The sequence below is a fragment of the Rissa tridactyla genome, chromosome 2, assembly GCF_028500815.1.
Source record: "Rissa tridactyla isolate bRisTri1 chromosome 2, bRisTri1.patW.cur.20221130, whole genome shotgun sequence".
NCBI lineage: Eukaryota > Metazoa > Chordata > Aves > Charadriiformes > Laridae > Rissa > Rissa tridactyla.
Genome location: NC_071467.1, coordinates 162,218,521 through 162,234,434, shown reverse-complemented (window position 1 = coordinate 162,234,434; position 15,914 = coordinate 162,218,521). Strand labels below are relative to the sequence as shown.

The following is a 15,914-nucleotide window of genomic DNA, read 5'->3' as shown; positions in this document are numbered from 1 at the left end:
AGGTAGATTAAAATTTATATTGTAGGAGAGGTCAGCCTGAAAATGTCTGTACTATAGATAGGTGGAGGAGATGGTGAGCACAAAGCTGTCTGACCTAAGAGTGAGCATCCTCAGGGACACCAGTGGCTGAAACGGAGCTGGGAAGGGTAGCGCTTGATGTAGGTACTTCAAATGTGGCATATTTCACGCCTGCTGCTGCAAGAGAACTGGATCTGCAGCTGAATTTGTCATTTGACCACTCAAGGAGGTACAGTTAAGCCAAGGCCATCTGTCCTCTGCCCGCTGGTCCACGTAGTTCTCCCAGCCAGCTGGCTCTTGAAAATATCTACCTAGCACTGTGTGAGAATGCAGTGACCTACTAGGGCGCAGAATGGTGAACAGTGTCATGTCTTGTATCCAAAGATCACAGAAAAACTACGACAACTCATTTGGGATTTTAAAGTTTGTGTGTGTTCTGCTGGTTTATTATTGCAAGGTCTGAAGCACGAAGAATGTGAGCTGATCCTTCAGCTTGTATTTAAATTCTACATCTTTGCATTTGTTTTTTTTCTCCAGCTCTTTCAGTGCTTCAGGGAGTCATGTATGGTCCTGAAATAATGCAGCATCTGTCCCCTCATGGTATTTCAGTTCCTGGCTGATGGAAATACCATGAAAGGAGCACATCTTAAATGATTTTAGTCTCATAAATGGCTCATTGAGACATTTAGAAATCCTGTAAAACCAGAAACACAAACAATAAGATCAGTATTTTTAAGCACTGGCAGTGCAGGATATTTGGGTTTATTTGAGTTTCTGTGGAATCATTTTCATTGCCCAAACAACATGTTTGCAGCTTACAAAAACTGCTCTGCAGCTGTCCTTAAAATGAAGTGAAACAAACATGTGTCATAGACATCCTGAAACAAGCTGAGAAAAAAACAAGGATAAGAAAGCAGTGTTGGAAAAATTTTGAAGAGGAGCTCCAGATTGCTGACTCTTCCTTGTTTCTGCAATTGGTCCTACTAAAACAACGGGGAAAGTCTAAGTGGTTATTTTTTCTGATTCCCTGAAACCAGATATGCTCAGTTTATGATGATCTGCTCTTCCACCTCAACTTTTGGTGTATTCTTTGGTGGAACTGAAAATTATTTTCTTACTTTTGTTTTGCCATATCTTACTTTCAAATTTATGGAGTCCTAGAGGCCAACCAATGAGCTCTGGGTATGTGCCTGATTTTTGTGGGGGAAGCAGAACTGCTACCTGGTCTACAACACCTTGAACAAGGTGTTGCACGGTGTGAGATAATATCTCCTATTTAAAAACCCGTCTATGGACTTAGGGATATGGAGTGGTAGACTCTGAAACTCTGAAGTCCTTTCTCTTCATTCATCAGTGTGGGCTCTTTTTTCTCAGAGGAAAAAAGCAAATATTAACCTTAACGTTTTACTGAAACATATGATTTTTTGAATGAGGTTACTGTCCCATTCTGCAGAAAGGTAAACTGATGCACTGAGAGATGAGATGGCTTGCCATGGTTCAACTAGAAGGTCTACAGTCAGACCCAGGGGTCGGTAGTCTAGGTCTGAGCAGGCTGTAGGACACAGCTCCCTGAGAAACCATCCAGTCACTCTGCAGGCTCTTCGCCTTCTCCCACACCTGGAGCAAACTCCTTGCTCATTCGCCTCACCCCCAAACTGAGGTCAACCTGTGATGTGAGTTGAGGCACAGCACTGAGTAATGGCTGGTTCACCAACTGCCCCTCTGTGTAGGGCTTGTGGAGGCACAACACCTCCCCTGCCATCTCACGTGGAGGAAACGGGTGCAGGAAAATGTTCACACCTTTCTTGGTGTACACATCCTACCCAGTTTCCACGGACCTACGCAGGGTCCTGGATTGGGTGTTATACATCGCCCTGGAGTCGACTCAGTTTTCAGACAAGAGTATGAATGTTGCTTGCCACAGGGCTGATAATCCACTCACATTGTAAAGAAGATGTAGACTAAATCCCTCCAGTGATTTAGAGTGCTCTCAATATGTGTTTCAACTGGTTCATTGAGAGATGATTTCTAGGTGCTTTCAAGGGAAACAAGCACTCAACAAAAGACACTCAACCAGACCAAAGTATTTTTAGAGGTAATGTTTACCTTCAGAATGCAGCAATAGAAGTTAAAAAAAAAAAAAAGCCACAAAATATCTAAAATATTGAGTTGAGAATGTACAAAACAAATTCATAATAAAAAGAAAATTGCTTTACAAAGTCTCAAAATGAATTTAAACAGGAAACATGTATGAAAGCATGGAAAATCTAAAATAAGGTTTTTGTATATATTGAATAATAAATTACAATTCTAAAAATAAAGAAAGGAAAGCAGTAACCATTCTGACTCAAGTAGAGAATCTTTCATAGCATCTTTCTTTGGGGGAACGGCACTGATAATAGCTGCAGGTCTTGGCTTGACAATTTTCAGTAGCATCGAGTACTTTCCAGGAACTGAAAAATAAACTGACAAATACCTCTCCCAACCCCAATAGTGACAGCAATTTGAGATTTTTTTTTTTCCTTCTCTTTTGTTAATGGCTAAGAGAAAACCTATCCAACCCACCCATCAATATGAGCATGAGTGTATATGTGTTGTTAGGATGCCCTTCTTGGAAATCTGTACTGAAATTAGAAAAAGAAGGTAGCATGAAGGTGTTTGACAGTGACCAGATTGGTTGGTTCTTTAATTGATCCCACCTGTTCTTCTGCATTAGTTCAGAGAAGCCCTATATAACACCCCAACCCCTCCCCAAAACACTCTAGGGGGAAGAAGCTACTCTAAGGTGCCCAGGGATGGATTTTTCCCTTGTGCTTCTAACGGTGTCAGGGTTGTGGTGCAGCACCAAGTCTGTTGGGTTGGCCAGGTGAGGGCTGCTCTCCTTCAGTGTCAAGGCAGGCTGCATTTGTCCTGTTGGTAGGCAAACACCCAGACGATGGCCCTGAGAAGTCCTTTGGGTGTAGATGAATCCCTGTGTGTAATGTGGATGAACCAGGTTATTTTTTTTATTGTGGACTTTCTTTTTTGTCTCACACAGTTCTCTCTTGCTCTCCAGAATCTCCTATTTCTTTGGCTTGGAGTTGCCAAAGGTTACAAAGACCACTCCTGGCTCCTGAAAACTGCCATTGGTGTGGAAGTCTTCACCTGGCCTCTTCAAGTAGCCCTGAAACACAGGTGAGCCATATTGGGGATGAGAGACCACATCACATGTGGAAGATGTTTGCGTCTCAGATTGCTTGGTGACTGTGGTGGACGAAGTGATGATCTTGTTTCCAAACTGGTCCATTTCCTCGTACTGCTCCATGACAGTCCGGGTGGCTCCATAGAGCTTGGACCCATCGGGCCCTGTCTGCAGCTCCAAGATGCTTTTCTGCCTCCGTGGATTTTGTGGGCTGGGTGCATTCAGGGAGGAGTAGTCTGAAAAGCTTCCTTTCACCCCACAGTGGCAGCTGCCTTTGGAGGTGTCTAGAGGGCACCTCTCTTTCTCACTGATCTGATGGTTGGCATTGCCAAGGGTGTGCTGCTTCATCGAGCTTAGCCCAGCTTTTGTTTGGGTAGGCTCTGGTCTCTTCTCACCTGCTGGTGGATGGTTAAAGGAGCTAAAGCTGTCCTGAGCAAAAGCATCCCTCTTTCCTGAAGTGTCAAGACAGTCTGGTGAAGGGGCGTCCCAGGGGGAATGTGCTGTCTTGGGTGATTCTGATGGTTTCCTGGCAGCAGACTCGATGGAGATGAAGGAAGGTGAGGAGGGAGAGCTGCCACGAGATTGAATGAGGCGGGGGACACCAAGCTCTGCCTTGGTTACCTCGTTTTTTTCTGCCACCTTTGCACCCCCTCCAGATGCTGCCTCCCCTGCCTCTGGTGTGGTTCCCTCCTGCTTGGCTTTGCTTGAGACAATGCTGATTTTACGGATATTGCTGCTGCTTACTGAGCTTTGGGTGTTCCCTAGAGACTCCTTGAACAGCCCTGAGAGCCCAGCGATGTCTGACTCAGACTTGAGACTAGAGACAGAATAAAGAGCCTTCTTGATGGCCTCCTCAATGTCCAGGAGCCGGGCAAGTGTCTGCTCCTTCAGGTGGATGATCTCAGCACTTGCTCGCTCCAGGTCCCCAAAAGCCAACTCCACTGAGGAGACACTGTCAGTGTCCTCCTTTGCCAGTGTCTCAGCCCTATCCTGTTGCTTGGCCTGGTGGGCCTTCTGACGAACAACCCAGTCAGGAACCTTCTCAAAGAAGCTCTTCAGAGCTTTCACGTCCACTTTGCTTGTCTCCTCTTCAAACTCCTTCACTCGAGTCAAGATCTCTTGCAGCTCCTCCTGTCTCCTGAGGTTCTCAAAGATCTCCATAGCCTCCTTGACATTGCCTTTCATGATCTCTTCTTTGTGTACTGACAGCCTCTTCCGACGCTCATCTTCTGTTTCTCTCTTGGGTTTTTCTCTCATAACAACTGCTGGCTTCTCCTGATCAAGTGTCTCTGCCTCCCCATCGGGACATTTCAATTGCCCACTATTAGCCTGTTGTTGCTCCTCAAAGGAGTTCATTGACTGCTGATGGAAGGACGTTGAATGACACATCTGCTTCATTTCATTCACCTGCTGTATGACTCTCTGACTATTCCACGATCCATAAGAATTAGACACACTTTCTCTTTCCACCTTGGATGAGGCATTTTGTGCAATGTCATCTCCCTTTTTTGGAGGAGTGATGTGGCCCCCATGGGAGAGGTTTGGCTCAGTCTGTCCTGGCACATTAAGTGTTTGTGCTCTACCAGGACAGGTTGGAGGTGATACTGAAGAGCACCCATTCTCATCTTGGCACAGGTCTATATGGCTCTGAACCACCTCACCAGTGCACCTCCTTAGAGCTGCTGCTTTCCCGCTCATCATTCCCTGCTCGACTTGAAAACTAACCACTCCATTTTCTATTGGCTTTGAAGTCTTAGCACTGTCTGATTCTACCTTTCCTTGCCCTGCTTTGCTTGCCTTGTACCTTTCCTCTGCCATTTGAAGAGGGGTTTTGGCAGTCTTTTTTGGCATCTTTCTCTCAGGGATCACACCTTGAACTGTGACAGGCTTGTTCACAGATGTCTCCAAAGTGCTGCATTTTGCTTGAACCTCCTCATGGCCTGATTGTTCACATACTTCCATGCAGCTTAATCCCAGCTCCGTGAGGGGAGGCTTTGGCTTGCTCATCTCCTTCAGGCCTGGAGGTTTCGGAGGCACAGGTGGAGGGACGGGTTTGGTTGATCTGCTTGTGCTGTTATTTGCAGAAGCGGATTGTGCTTCGTGTAAGAGGTGCTCAGGTTTTGGAGGAGGAACTGGTTTTTTCCTGGGTGGAGCAGTAATTTCTGGTTTTGGAGGAGTCCTGGGCTTCTCTGCAGGACTCTGATCACTGGGTTTGCAGGACAGAGAAGGGAGGGCAGGAGGAGGGGTCTGGAGTGGTGCAGAACATCCTGGGGCTTCATCTTTGCTGGTTGGTAGTGGAAGGGCACCTTCTCTTGTTGCTTTAGTTGAGGGTGGGCAATGCTCTGCTTTCATCACAGCAACTGAGGGAGGAGGAGGAAAGTCATTATCAGCCTGCGACCCTGGAGCCACTACAGCTGTCTTGTTACTAATGACTTGAGTCTCATTTTTCTTTTTACACACAGAATAGGACTGCCCTGCATTTCTGTATATCATAGCGGCTTTAAAATCCCCTCTGGAGACATTAACGTTAGACTTTTCCAGCGACTGAAGTGTGGCTTTTAAATTACCACGGACAACATCCTCCTTTTCTACCAGGCGCTGTTCTGTGGCGGCACTTTGCAGTGCTCTGATAGCTGTCTGTACATCCCCTCTGACAATAACATCACTTTCTTCTTGCACTGATTGCTCTTTGTAATCAGACTCAACAAAAGGGTTTATATAGGTTTTCACGGGTGTGGCAGTATAAAGGCCATCTTTAATGCTAACATCTCTACTAGGCACAACTTGGCTTTCCTGGCTCAATAGTTGTCCTCCCTGTACTTCCTCTGAAGCACTGACCTTTTTGTGTGATGCTATGCTCTTCTGAGACACGCTTGTGTGGGTCTTGGATGCCTCCTGGACTCTAGAGGTGGTGGTCCTGACGGCAGTGCTGGTGCTCTCCTGCCTGGTGGATGAAGTGTCTTGTTGGTGTACAGTTGATTGAAGGGTCACTGTGCCCTGTGTGTTGACTGTTTGCTGCCTGCAGGCCACGTGGACCTCCTCCTTGTTTCTCTGTAGCTTGCTCTGGACATGATGTTGAATGTTTTTTGCCTCTGCTGTTGCTAGCCTCAGGCTTTGCATTGCAGCCTGAAGATCACTCCCGAGGGCCTTTTCTTCTGGCTGCCTCTGACTGGCTTCTGCCATCCCCAAACTCTGCTGTTTCCCATCGACTTCTTCCCTCTGAGCCATCTTTTGGGTTGGAGATATGCCTTGCATCATAGTTATGGGTTCCTTCAAACAGGCAGAGGATGCTTCTTCTTTCTCTGCCTTCTTGCTGACATCTGCAACCCTTTGAATTGACTTTGTAGTCACTTTAAGCCCCCCTGACAGCATTTCTTCCTTTCCCATCACTGTGGGCAGGGGTTTCCCAAGACATTGCACAGTGGCGCTTGTCACACCTGCTGCATGCACAGCCTCTCTCTCTAATGCACCCTCTTTGCCCACGCTTTCACATGCGAACACCTTTTTTGCTCCCGCCATAGCCCCTGGCTCACCCTCTGCAATTACTTTCTCTATTTGTTCTTTATTTGGTAAGATATGTATCTTAGCCCCCTGGACAACCCGTGGAGCACTCTCGTCTGCCCCCTGCTCTGCTTGGGAAGAGATGAGGGACTGTATCTCCGACTCCTGCTGGAGATTCTTCAGATAGTCTAGATCTCCCTTCTCAATGCAGCTTGCGAAAAGCTGGACATTTCCCTTCTCGTTGTCCTCACGCTTAACAGTTGCTGTTGCTTTCTGCTCCTGAGAAGAAGCCAACAGGTTGCCTATCGTTGACTTCACATCCCCCTTGACAACTTTCTGCTGGACAGAATGGAACAGGAGGGAGTAGAGAGTCATCTTCACTGATCCTGACTTTGTTTCTTGTAAGACCATCCCCTTTTTGATGGAAGCGTCTTGACTGAGGAGACCCTGTAAAGCCTTAGCTACATTTCCACTCAAGTCCTCTTTGCCTTTAATAGCTTCACTCTGGTCCAATAGCTGCAATGGGCTTACTTTGATCTTGCCCTCTCTGTCTTCCTCCACCAGCACACTCTGTGCTTCCACGTTGGTTCTGTGCAGGAGCTGCAGCATGATCCTTTGCAAGTGGCCTCCCACAATCTCCTCTTTCAGGATCTCTGGAGCACCTGGGCTGCTGAGCTGGTACTTCACCATCTTCACACTCTCCATATCATTGGCTTCAATGAGGATCCCATCATGCTGAATAGCCTGGTAAGTGCAGAGAGTCTCTAAAGTCTCCTTCATGGTCCTTTCTTTCAGTTCTGTTTCTATACTACCTTCAGAAGCACTAAATTTATCCAAGGGTGTGCTCTCGAAGAGCCACGTTGTACTTTTCACATCTGCACGAGGGATCACTTCTTGGGCCCCAACATTGGATGTCACCTCTGAGTCCTTAAGGGTGTCCATTGGCTGGGTTTCAAACAACCAGGTGCAGCGTTTTACATCCCCTTTTTGTCTGTCCTCTCTCTGGACTGTACTGATAGATGAGCTTCTCTCTGCATCCCCATACAGGGAGTCCACAGGCTGGTTTTCAAAAAGCCAAGTGGATGTCCTTACATCACCCCGCTGAACATCGCTGACACTGACCATCCTCACGTACTTCTTCTGACCCACTTGCTGGGACTCAAAGAGCTGCTTGTTGGACTGAACATCTCCCTTCTGCACATCATCTACTGTTCTGGGCACAGACATCTTTCCCTCTGAGAAGGAGTCAAGAGGCTCTGTCTCAAACCTCCACCGGGCAGCCTGGACGTCTCCTTTCTTGATGTCCTCTTGGGTCACAGCCCTGATCACAAACACTTCTTCTTCCTTCTTGATCTGATCCAGGGGCTTAGTTTCAAACAACCACCGGGCACCTTTCACATCACCTTTCATGATTTCTTCTTTCTGCACCGAGGTGACCTCATGGTATCCCCCCTCTTTGTCCTGGATAGCATATAAGGGTTGGCTCTCAAAGAGCATTGTGCAGGACTTGACATTAGCTTTGCTTATGGTGTCTTTCTGGATCTTCTGGAGCTCTGTCTCGTCCACTTTGTCATGGATTTGATCGAGGGAATAGGTCTCAAATACGAACCTTTTGCCTCCAACATCTGCCCCCTTGATATCCTTCTCTGGAGGGATTTCCTGGATGCCCTCAGAGCTGTCCTTCAGGGAGTCCATGGGGTAGTTCTCAAAGAGCCAAGTGAACTTGTGCACGGATCCGGCTTCAATTGTCCCATCATTCTTCTGGGTTGTTGGTTTGGTGACTGTATCCAAGGGCTTAGCTTCAAAGAACTCCTTCACTCTTGACACTTCCCCAGACTGTATTTCCACACGACTGGAGTACCGCATGGTTTTCTTTCGGTCAGCTTCACTGACAACACCGCTACCCAAGGTTTCAGTCTCAAATAGGTGCCGGACAGTTTTGACATCAACTCCCTGTAATTCCTCCTGAGTGTATGCCTTACTGACTTGTAAATACTGCTCCTCCTGGCCTTTCAGGGAGTCCAGGGGCTGGGTCTCAAACATCCATGTGTATGACTTCACATCGGCTTGGGGCACAATGCCATCCTCCTCCTGCTTCTTTTCAGCCTTCTCGTACAGGGTGTGGATGGGCTGGGTCTCAAAAAGCCACCTGCAAGTCTTCACATCCCCCCGCTGGGAGATCTCCCGCTTCACTGAGGGCTGCCCTTCACCTTGCATGGCTTGGTGATGAATGACGTCCATGGGCTGTGTTTCAAAGAGCCACTTGGCTGTTCTGACATCACCAGCCACCACCTCTTGTTTTGTGATCCCCCGTATTATATCCACTTTCTTGGTGCTTTCATCAAACTGGTCCAGGGGCCTGGTTTCAAACATCCATTTGTAGTTCTTGACATCACCACTGATGACTTGCTCTCTGCTTACAGAGGTGACTTCATGGAAATTGCCAAAGCTATCCTTGATGGCATATAGAGGTGTTGTCTCAAACAAGATTTGGTTGGCTTTAACGTTGCCAGCTGGAATCTTCTCCTCTTCTTTGGTGACGGGCTCAGCATCAGCCTGCTTGATGCTGTCTAAGGGGAGAGTCTCAAACAGGGTCTTGAAAGACTTCACATCCCCTTTCACTACCTCTTTAATGCTGGTGGCTGGAATTTCTTCCTCAAATGCCTTGGAGATGCTGCCAAAGGAACAGGTCTCAAACACATATTTTCTTTGCTTCACATCGCCCTTCTCCTCTGCTGAAAGCTCTACTTTCTTTAAACGTCCCACCTCAAAATTGTCTTTCAGGGTTTCCATTGGCTGGGTTTCAAATAGCCAGAGTGTAGATTTCACATCACCTCCAACGACTTGTTCTTTGGCTACAACGCTTTCTGAAGCTTCTCCTTTCAGAGAATCAAGAGTCTGTGTCTCAAAAAGCATTCTCTGTTTACTGACATCTGCCCCTGTGACAAAATCTGTTGAAGCCTTGAAATCCTGTTCTTCAACGGTGATTTCTCTAATGGCATCCAGAGGCTGAGTTTCAAATATCCACCTTGCTCCACTGACATCTGGCCTTCCAATTTCTTCCAATGAAATCCCACGGATTATTTGCACTTTGGAAGTGTCCTTGTTGATGGTATCCAGGGGCTGAGTCTCAAACAGCCAGCGAGCTGTTCTGACTGCATTGCTCTGAATTTCTTCTCGGCAGACGGACTTGATTTCATGGATGTTCCCAGTTTTATCTCTGATGGCACAGAGGGGCTCTGTTTGGAAGAGCCTGATAGTCTTCTTAACATCGCCTTTTAGCTCCTGGATTTCTGACTTGAGTTGCAGGATGCTCTTCTCCTCCACTGAGCAGCAGCGCCCTATAGCATCCAAGGACTGCGCTTCAAAGAGCTGTCTGGCACCTTGCACATCACCTCCCTGGATGGGATCCTTGAGAACTGCCTCCTGCATTTCGGTTTCATCCGAATACAGTTTGTTTAATGAGTCTAGTGGCTGGGTTTCAAACAGCCACCGGGCAGTATGCACATCCCCTCTGGCAAGGTCTGTGTCTGATACTTTGGCTGATGTTGACAGACTGTCCCCATTGATTGACTGGCTTTCAAAACGCAGGGAAGTATTTTTCACGTCCCCACCGGGAATGATCTCTTCTTCTGCCAGCTTCTTTGTGGCTTGATGGTCCCCAATGGAGTCAAGTGCCCAGTTTTCAAAGATCCAGCGCATGGATTGAACCTCTCCTGGAAGAACTTTGTCCAGGTTCACAGATGCCTGTGCATTGGGATCTTCAGTATTAAGCATTTCTGCCAGGTCCTCAGTCACAGCTTCTTCCAAGTTCTTCCTGAGCTCAGGATGCATGTGTCTGTAGAGCCTTTTTAGCTCGTTCACTTGACGCTGCTGGTAGAACTTGGAGAAGGCTTGCTTTGGAGGAGGCACAGGGAGTGGATTGGGATCCTGGTTCCCTGGAGCAATGACCTGGACTGAGCCAAGGGCAGGAGGGGGAGGTAAGTCGTCTTCCATTTTCGTGATTGCAACTGTAGATGATTTTTGAGCCTCTGCCATCTTTAGGGAAACAGTTTTAAAAGTCAGCATCACCTCTTACCCCCTAACCCCATGGCCATTAGTAGTGAGAATGGCAAAGGAAAAAGCCAGCCAAACAAGGGAAATCCATGCACCTATTGAGCTTCATACCTTTGGTTCAGTAGCTCACAGCACTCCAAAGCGTTACACCACTGCACACACTCCAGGCTTGGGGTTAGCTCTGGTTCAACAGCAACGCTCTCTAAAGCAAGTCTCAAATCCAGGCATGGTGTTGGTTAGTCTACAGTCCCCAGGATTCAGTCCAGCTACAGCGTAACAGAGATGCCCCATTTGGATTGTGTCAGCAGTGACCACAAGAATAACATGAAGAAGGCTATCTTAGAGTAGCGAGTTAAAAGTTAACTTCTCCCTCTTGCTGCCAAGAGTCCAGGGCAGTGTAAGGACCTGCAGAGAGTCTGGGAATGTAGGATATGGGTGTAGGACAAAGCCAAGGAGCAATATGTAGAAAGATCTCAAGAAGAAAATGAGGAGAGGGAACCAAACAAAAGTGTCAAACTGAGCTGATGAGGACAGCCTGTTTTTGGGAGGGCAGCTAGCATGATGGGCTTTTGGTAGCACCATGGGCTGCGCAGGAGTGAGGGCCTGGGGGACGACATTTGTCTGACTGATGGTTTCTTCTGTTGGACTCACACGTGTACCCCATGCTATCATTTGCATAAGAATAATGAACCGTTATACAATTGGAAACTTAAATAAAACTCTTTTGACTTGCAGACTTGTACGGGCGCCAGGGTAACTAAGGTTTACAAACTGCTGGAATTAGCAGGCTAAATTCTGCGCTCCGCTAGGAGGACAAAGCAAGGCTGAGGGACCAGAGGTCAGGGTACAGCCATAGCTGGGGGCCAGCAAAAGTTAGACCTGTTTAGACTCAGCCGGCCTGAGCTCAGCTCAAATTCAGAGCAGCATTGGTACAGAAGCGAAGGGAGGGTGCAGTCGTGATGGGGTGGACTATGGTTGCTTAGCCTACCCTTGAACCTCACTTTCTGCATTTTTTTTTTCCCTTAGCTTGGGAAGCCTGAGCGCCGAGCGCTGAACGGAATACCTGCGACCTGCGCTGGCTTGGCGTTTATCCAAGGGCAAGGTAGCCGAGGCCTATAATCGTTATCTAAAAGAGACTGTAATCCTGGTGGCTTTCCTTTCAGTAAACAGATCTGCTGACCCTTGGCATGCCTGTGGAGTTACGTCTGTAGAGTTATGCCTGGAATATTATTAGTTGTTGCTCAAAGCAATGGCGCGCGGTGTTATTTCACTCTGTTGCACACAGATTGTTCTGGCTAAAAATAAGTATTGAACATTAGTACAAGAAAAGAAAAAAAAAAAAGAAGCAGAATACCAAAATCAGCGTAGTTTGCAGCGAGTGTAAAATGCAAATCTTTCACATGAGCCAACATACTTTGAATGCACTTTTAAAAATAAGGGGTTTTTTTTTGAACCTGTGAAGAACTGCTGAACTGCTTACTGCTATACTCAGTATGAAAGCACTCCTCACTGCCGCATGTGGGTATCTAAATCACACTCCACCACAGTCCACAAATATTTGGTTAGATAACCGCGCTTATCCTTAACATTTCTTACCTTGCTTCTTTTCTGGCTGTGGGGAGGGCGAGCGGAGTTGTCCTTCACAGTACTCTGGAAAAGGCACAGGGAGAAATGACATCAAACTGCATAGGAAGACACATTATCTGTGTATATCTGTCTATCTATCTATCTGTACCAACTAGAGAACTGAAAACCATTACAAGTGAGGGTTTTTTGTTCTATGGCAGTTCTGTACAGCTGGAAAAAAAAAATCTTATTCCAGGTTGATCAGAAATATTTTTTTTTTTCCAAAACTCTCAGTCCTGAAACTCCAAACACATTTGTTTAGAGTTGGGCGAAAAAGAAAACAGGCACTGATTTCTCCAAAGTTTGATATAGCTTATATTTTTGTTTATAATTAAATATTTTTAAAATGAAATGGATCTATATTTGTAATTGTATTATGGATTGTCAAATTCATTGTTTTGAGGTTGCTTTTCTTTTTTTAATCTCAGTTTTCTATTTTTTTCCCAACCAGAACACCTTATTGCGGTGCAGATTAATTAGAAGATTTCAACTACTACAGATTCTGGTGAAGGGACACTTCTGGTGAAGAAGCATTTCTCAGCAAGCAGTATGGCCCACCACACATTGCTGAGCAGGACACACGGTTCTTAAAGAATCATGGAATCGCCTAGGTTGGAAGGGACCTTTCAGATCTTCTAGTCCAACCATCAACATAACTCTGACAAAAACCATCACTAAACCATATCTCTAAGCACTATGTCTGCCTGTCTTTTAAATTCTTGCGCATCCCCAGTGCGAGGTGACACACGTGGGAGCACGGAGCATGGAGCAGCAGGGCAGCCTTTACAGGAATCAAAACCGGCTTCATTGCAGGTAACTGGTCATAATTTTCCAATTACAGTCTCAACTTATTTATTATCAGCTTGGGCTTCTTCAGGCTGGGCTCCTCCAGCACAGAGCCCTGATACAGACGAGAGAGACCGCATCTCTGGGCAGAGACCCAGCAAAAGACTGAGCGTGGGAAGGAGCATGAACGCGCCTGCAGGAAAGGTCCAGATGTGAAATCACATCCCGTGTCACTCTTGGATCACCAGTGGAGTTGGGGAAATGGGAAAAATCTAGCTCACTGCCTCATAACCCTTATAATCTGAATTATCCTGTGACGCAACGATCAGCCTGGGGTGGGTGATTAAACCCCTGGCTCCCAGACCCAGGGCTATAAATGGAGGGACACAGGGAAGGTGCACTCCCTGACTGTGCCGTATATGCCTGACTGTGACATATATGGACATGCATACATGTGTGTGTTGGCATGGGTATAGCACAGAGAGGTACGTGTTGCTGTGTGCTGAATATTTCCTCCACGGATGTGAGCGTGTAAATATAGAGATGCAAATAAAGTGGAAATCTTATGTGTGAATAAACAGTTTGTATGGGGTAGCAGATGGAGGCGTGTGTGTGTGGGATATGTGTGTGAATATAATGTGTCTATACGTGTGCGTATGTGGTGTATGCATCATACTGGCACTTAGGGACATGGTTTAGTGATGAAATCGACAGCATTAGGTTAACAGTTGGACTCGATGATCTTAAAGGTCTTTTCCAACCTAAATGGTTGTATGATTCTATGATGTGCATTCATATCAGCACCTCTGATCACATTTATACAATATTTGCAAATGGCAAGGGAAAGCTGGTCATTTTTGGGCAAGCAAAACGCCACGTTTCTCCTCCAGGTTCACCAAACCAGACATGTTCTCTCTCACCCTCTTACAGCCACTTGCTGGGACGGGACATTTTTTGGATGCCGTTGGGGGAGGATGGCAACACGCAGTGCTTACCGGCTGTGTGGGGCTGCCGGCGTAAGCAGCAGCAGCGGCAGCTGTCTGGGAGAGATAGAGAGCCGACAGCGCCTTCACGGAGGGCGCAGAGGACCTCCCTCGTCCTTGGCGAAGTATGCAGCTAGTGTTGTCTGATACGTCTAAAAATGACCGCGTCCTCTCATCTGAAAGAGGGACAGAGGTGCACGGTGAGCTGTGTGCCATAGACGTAAGGGTACAGCCCTGGAGCATGGGCATCACTCATCGAGGGCTCTGCTGGGCACCCCACTGTCTGCACATCGATCCCCCTGGCAGCCTCCACCCTGGACCCCCAAAACTTGACATCACACTCTTTTGGTTTAGGGAGAAAACGTGGATGTTTCCACCTCCTTCATGGCTGAAACGGATTTTGAGCCTGCATGAGAGTAACACAGCGGGCAGTGACCTGATGCCACCGTCCTGCTGGCAGGGCACAGAGCCTGCATCCATGCCCGCATCCCCAGACAAAGCCATCAGTGAACAGGAGTGAGGCAGAGGATGTGAAGGAGCTACGCATGTTCAATTTGAACCAATTCCCACTGTTTTTTCTCCATGGCCACATTGCTCTCCCATCAACATGCCTCACAAGCAATTATTACGTTCATTTATCTTTACGTCTCCCCTGGGAACTCGTTTCAGAGAACTAAGAGATGAAGAAGTTACGAGACTTGCTCAAGGACATAGTAGGGACTCTTTGGCACAGTCAGAGGGCTGAACCCTGCTCTTAGTTGAGAGATTTGATATTTCGAGCTGCCGTGGGGGCCCCACTGGGGTCCAGCATAGCATTGCTGAGATATTCAAGATACTCAGGGTTCCTCCTACCTTTGTTCAGATGTCTCCCATGGAGATGCCTAGAGCTGAGGACGTCCCTATCTGGTTCATGGAGAAATGGCTATGCTGGGAGGAGGTGATCTATTAGCCAAGCTTCCTGAGGGGTGCACAGAGGGACTGGATGGTTGGAGCGGCCACACATTTTCGGATGATGCTCAGGCCATGCTCGCTCACTCCCACCTGCTGTACTCCCTCCCTCTTGGTCCTCATCCCCCTAAAGATCCCCTCACCCCCTGAGGATGAGAGCTGTGTCCCCATGCCCGGAGGGAGGTTCATGTCAAAGCTAATGACTCTAAAGTAGATGGGTTCACTTTTCAAAGAAAGAGGCAACTCCAAAACCTAGCTAAGGAATTTCTTTTTGCATTAATCTGCTAGGTGTCAACAGGATGGCCATCTCCACCTCCCACCACAGACAACGTAGAGCTTTACATCTATATGAAGCATCTCAGTCCTCCAGGTTAGTCAGGGCTGTAATTTCTCTGTTACTGCTGTAAAACCACGAGAAGGTTCTCCTTTTATCTGCAGGCTTGCACTGCTGCATTCGGATTTAGTGCGGTATTTGCAATGCTTTCTGTTTGAACAATGGGCTCTCTCTCCACAAATCCAGCTATTGCACAGCCAGAAAAGGGCTGATGTACTTTTTAATATGTGCACAGTAGAAGCACTGCAGCAATTCTAGCATTCTTTGCCCTCAAATCTCAGTCCCCAAATCGTAAGATTTTGTAAATACCAAACTTAATGACTCTTTTCTTTTTTGTTGTGAGTTCAGATTTTCAAGTTTTTTCCTAGAATACTGAAGGTGATTTACTCTGTTTTTATTTTAAAACAACAACAAATAATGTCATACACTAGCAGAATTCCTGGAGCTGGTGCTTCAAGTGAAATACCAGTTCCTAAGGGGA

The 15,914-nt window shown here is 46.9% G+C and overlaps 1 protein-coding gene across 3 annotated transcripts in view; it reads right to left on the bottom strand.

Annotated features, from left to right (window-relative positions):
- Window positions 1-420: 420 nt before the first annotated feature.
- XIRP1 (xin actin binding repeat containing 1) overlaps window positions 421-15,914 on the bottom strand; it is a 39,059-nt gene continuing 23,565 nt past the window's right edge. For all 3 annotated transcript variants that reach the window (XM_054191990.1, XM_054191991.1, XM_054191992.1), the window contains 3 exons: window positions 14,164-14,327; window positions 12,353-12,406; window positions 421-10,738 (listed from right to left, as the gene is read on the bottom strand). In XM_054191990.1, coding sequence (XP_054047965.1) covers window positions 3,080-10,738; window positions 12,353-12,406; window positions 14,164-14,327 — 7,877 coding nt within the window. In that variant the 3' untranslated portion in view covers window positions 421-3,079. The remainder of the gene's footprint in view (window positions 10,739-12,352; window positions 12,407-14,163; window positions 14,328-15,914) is intronic.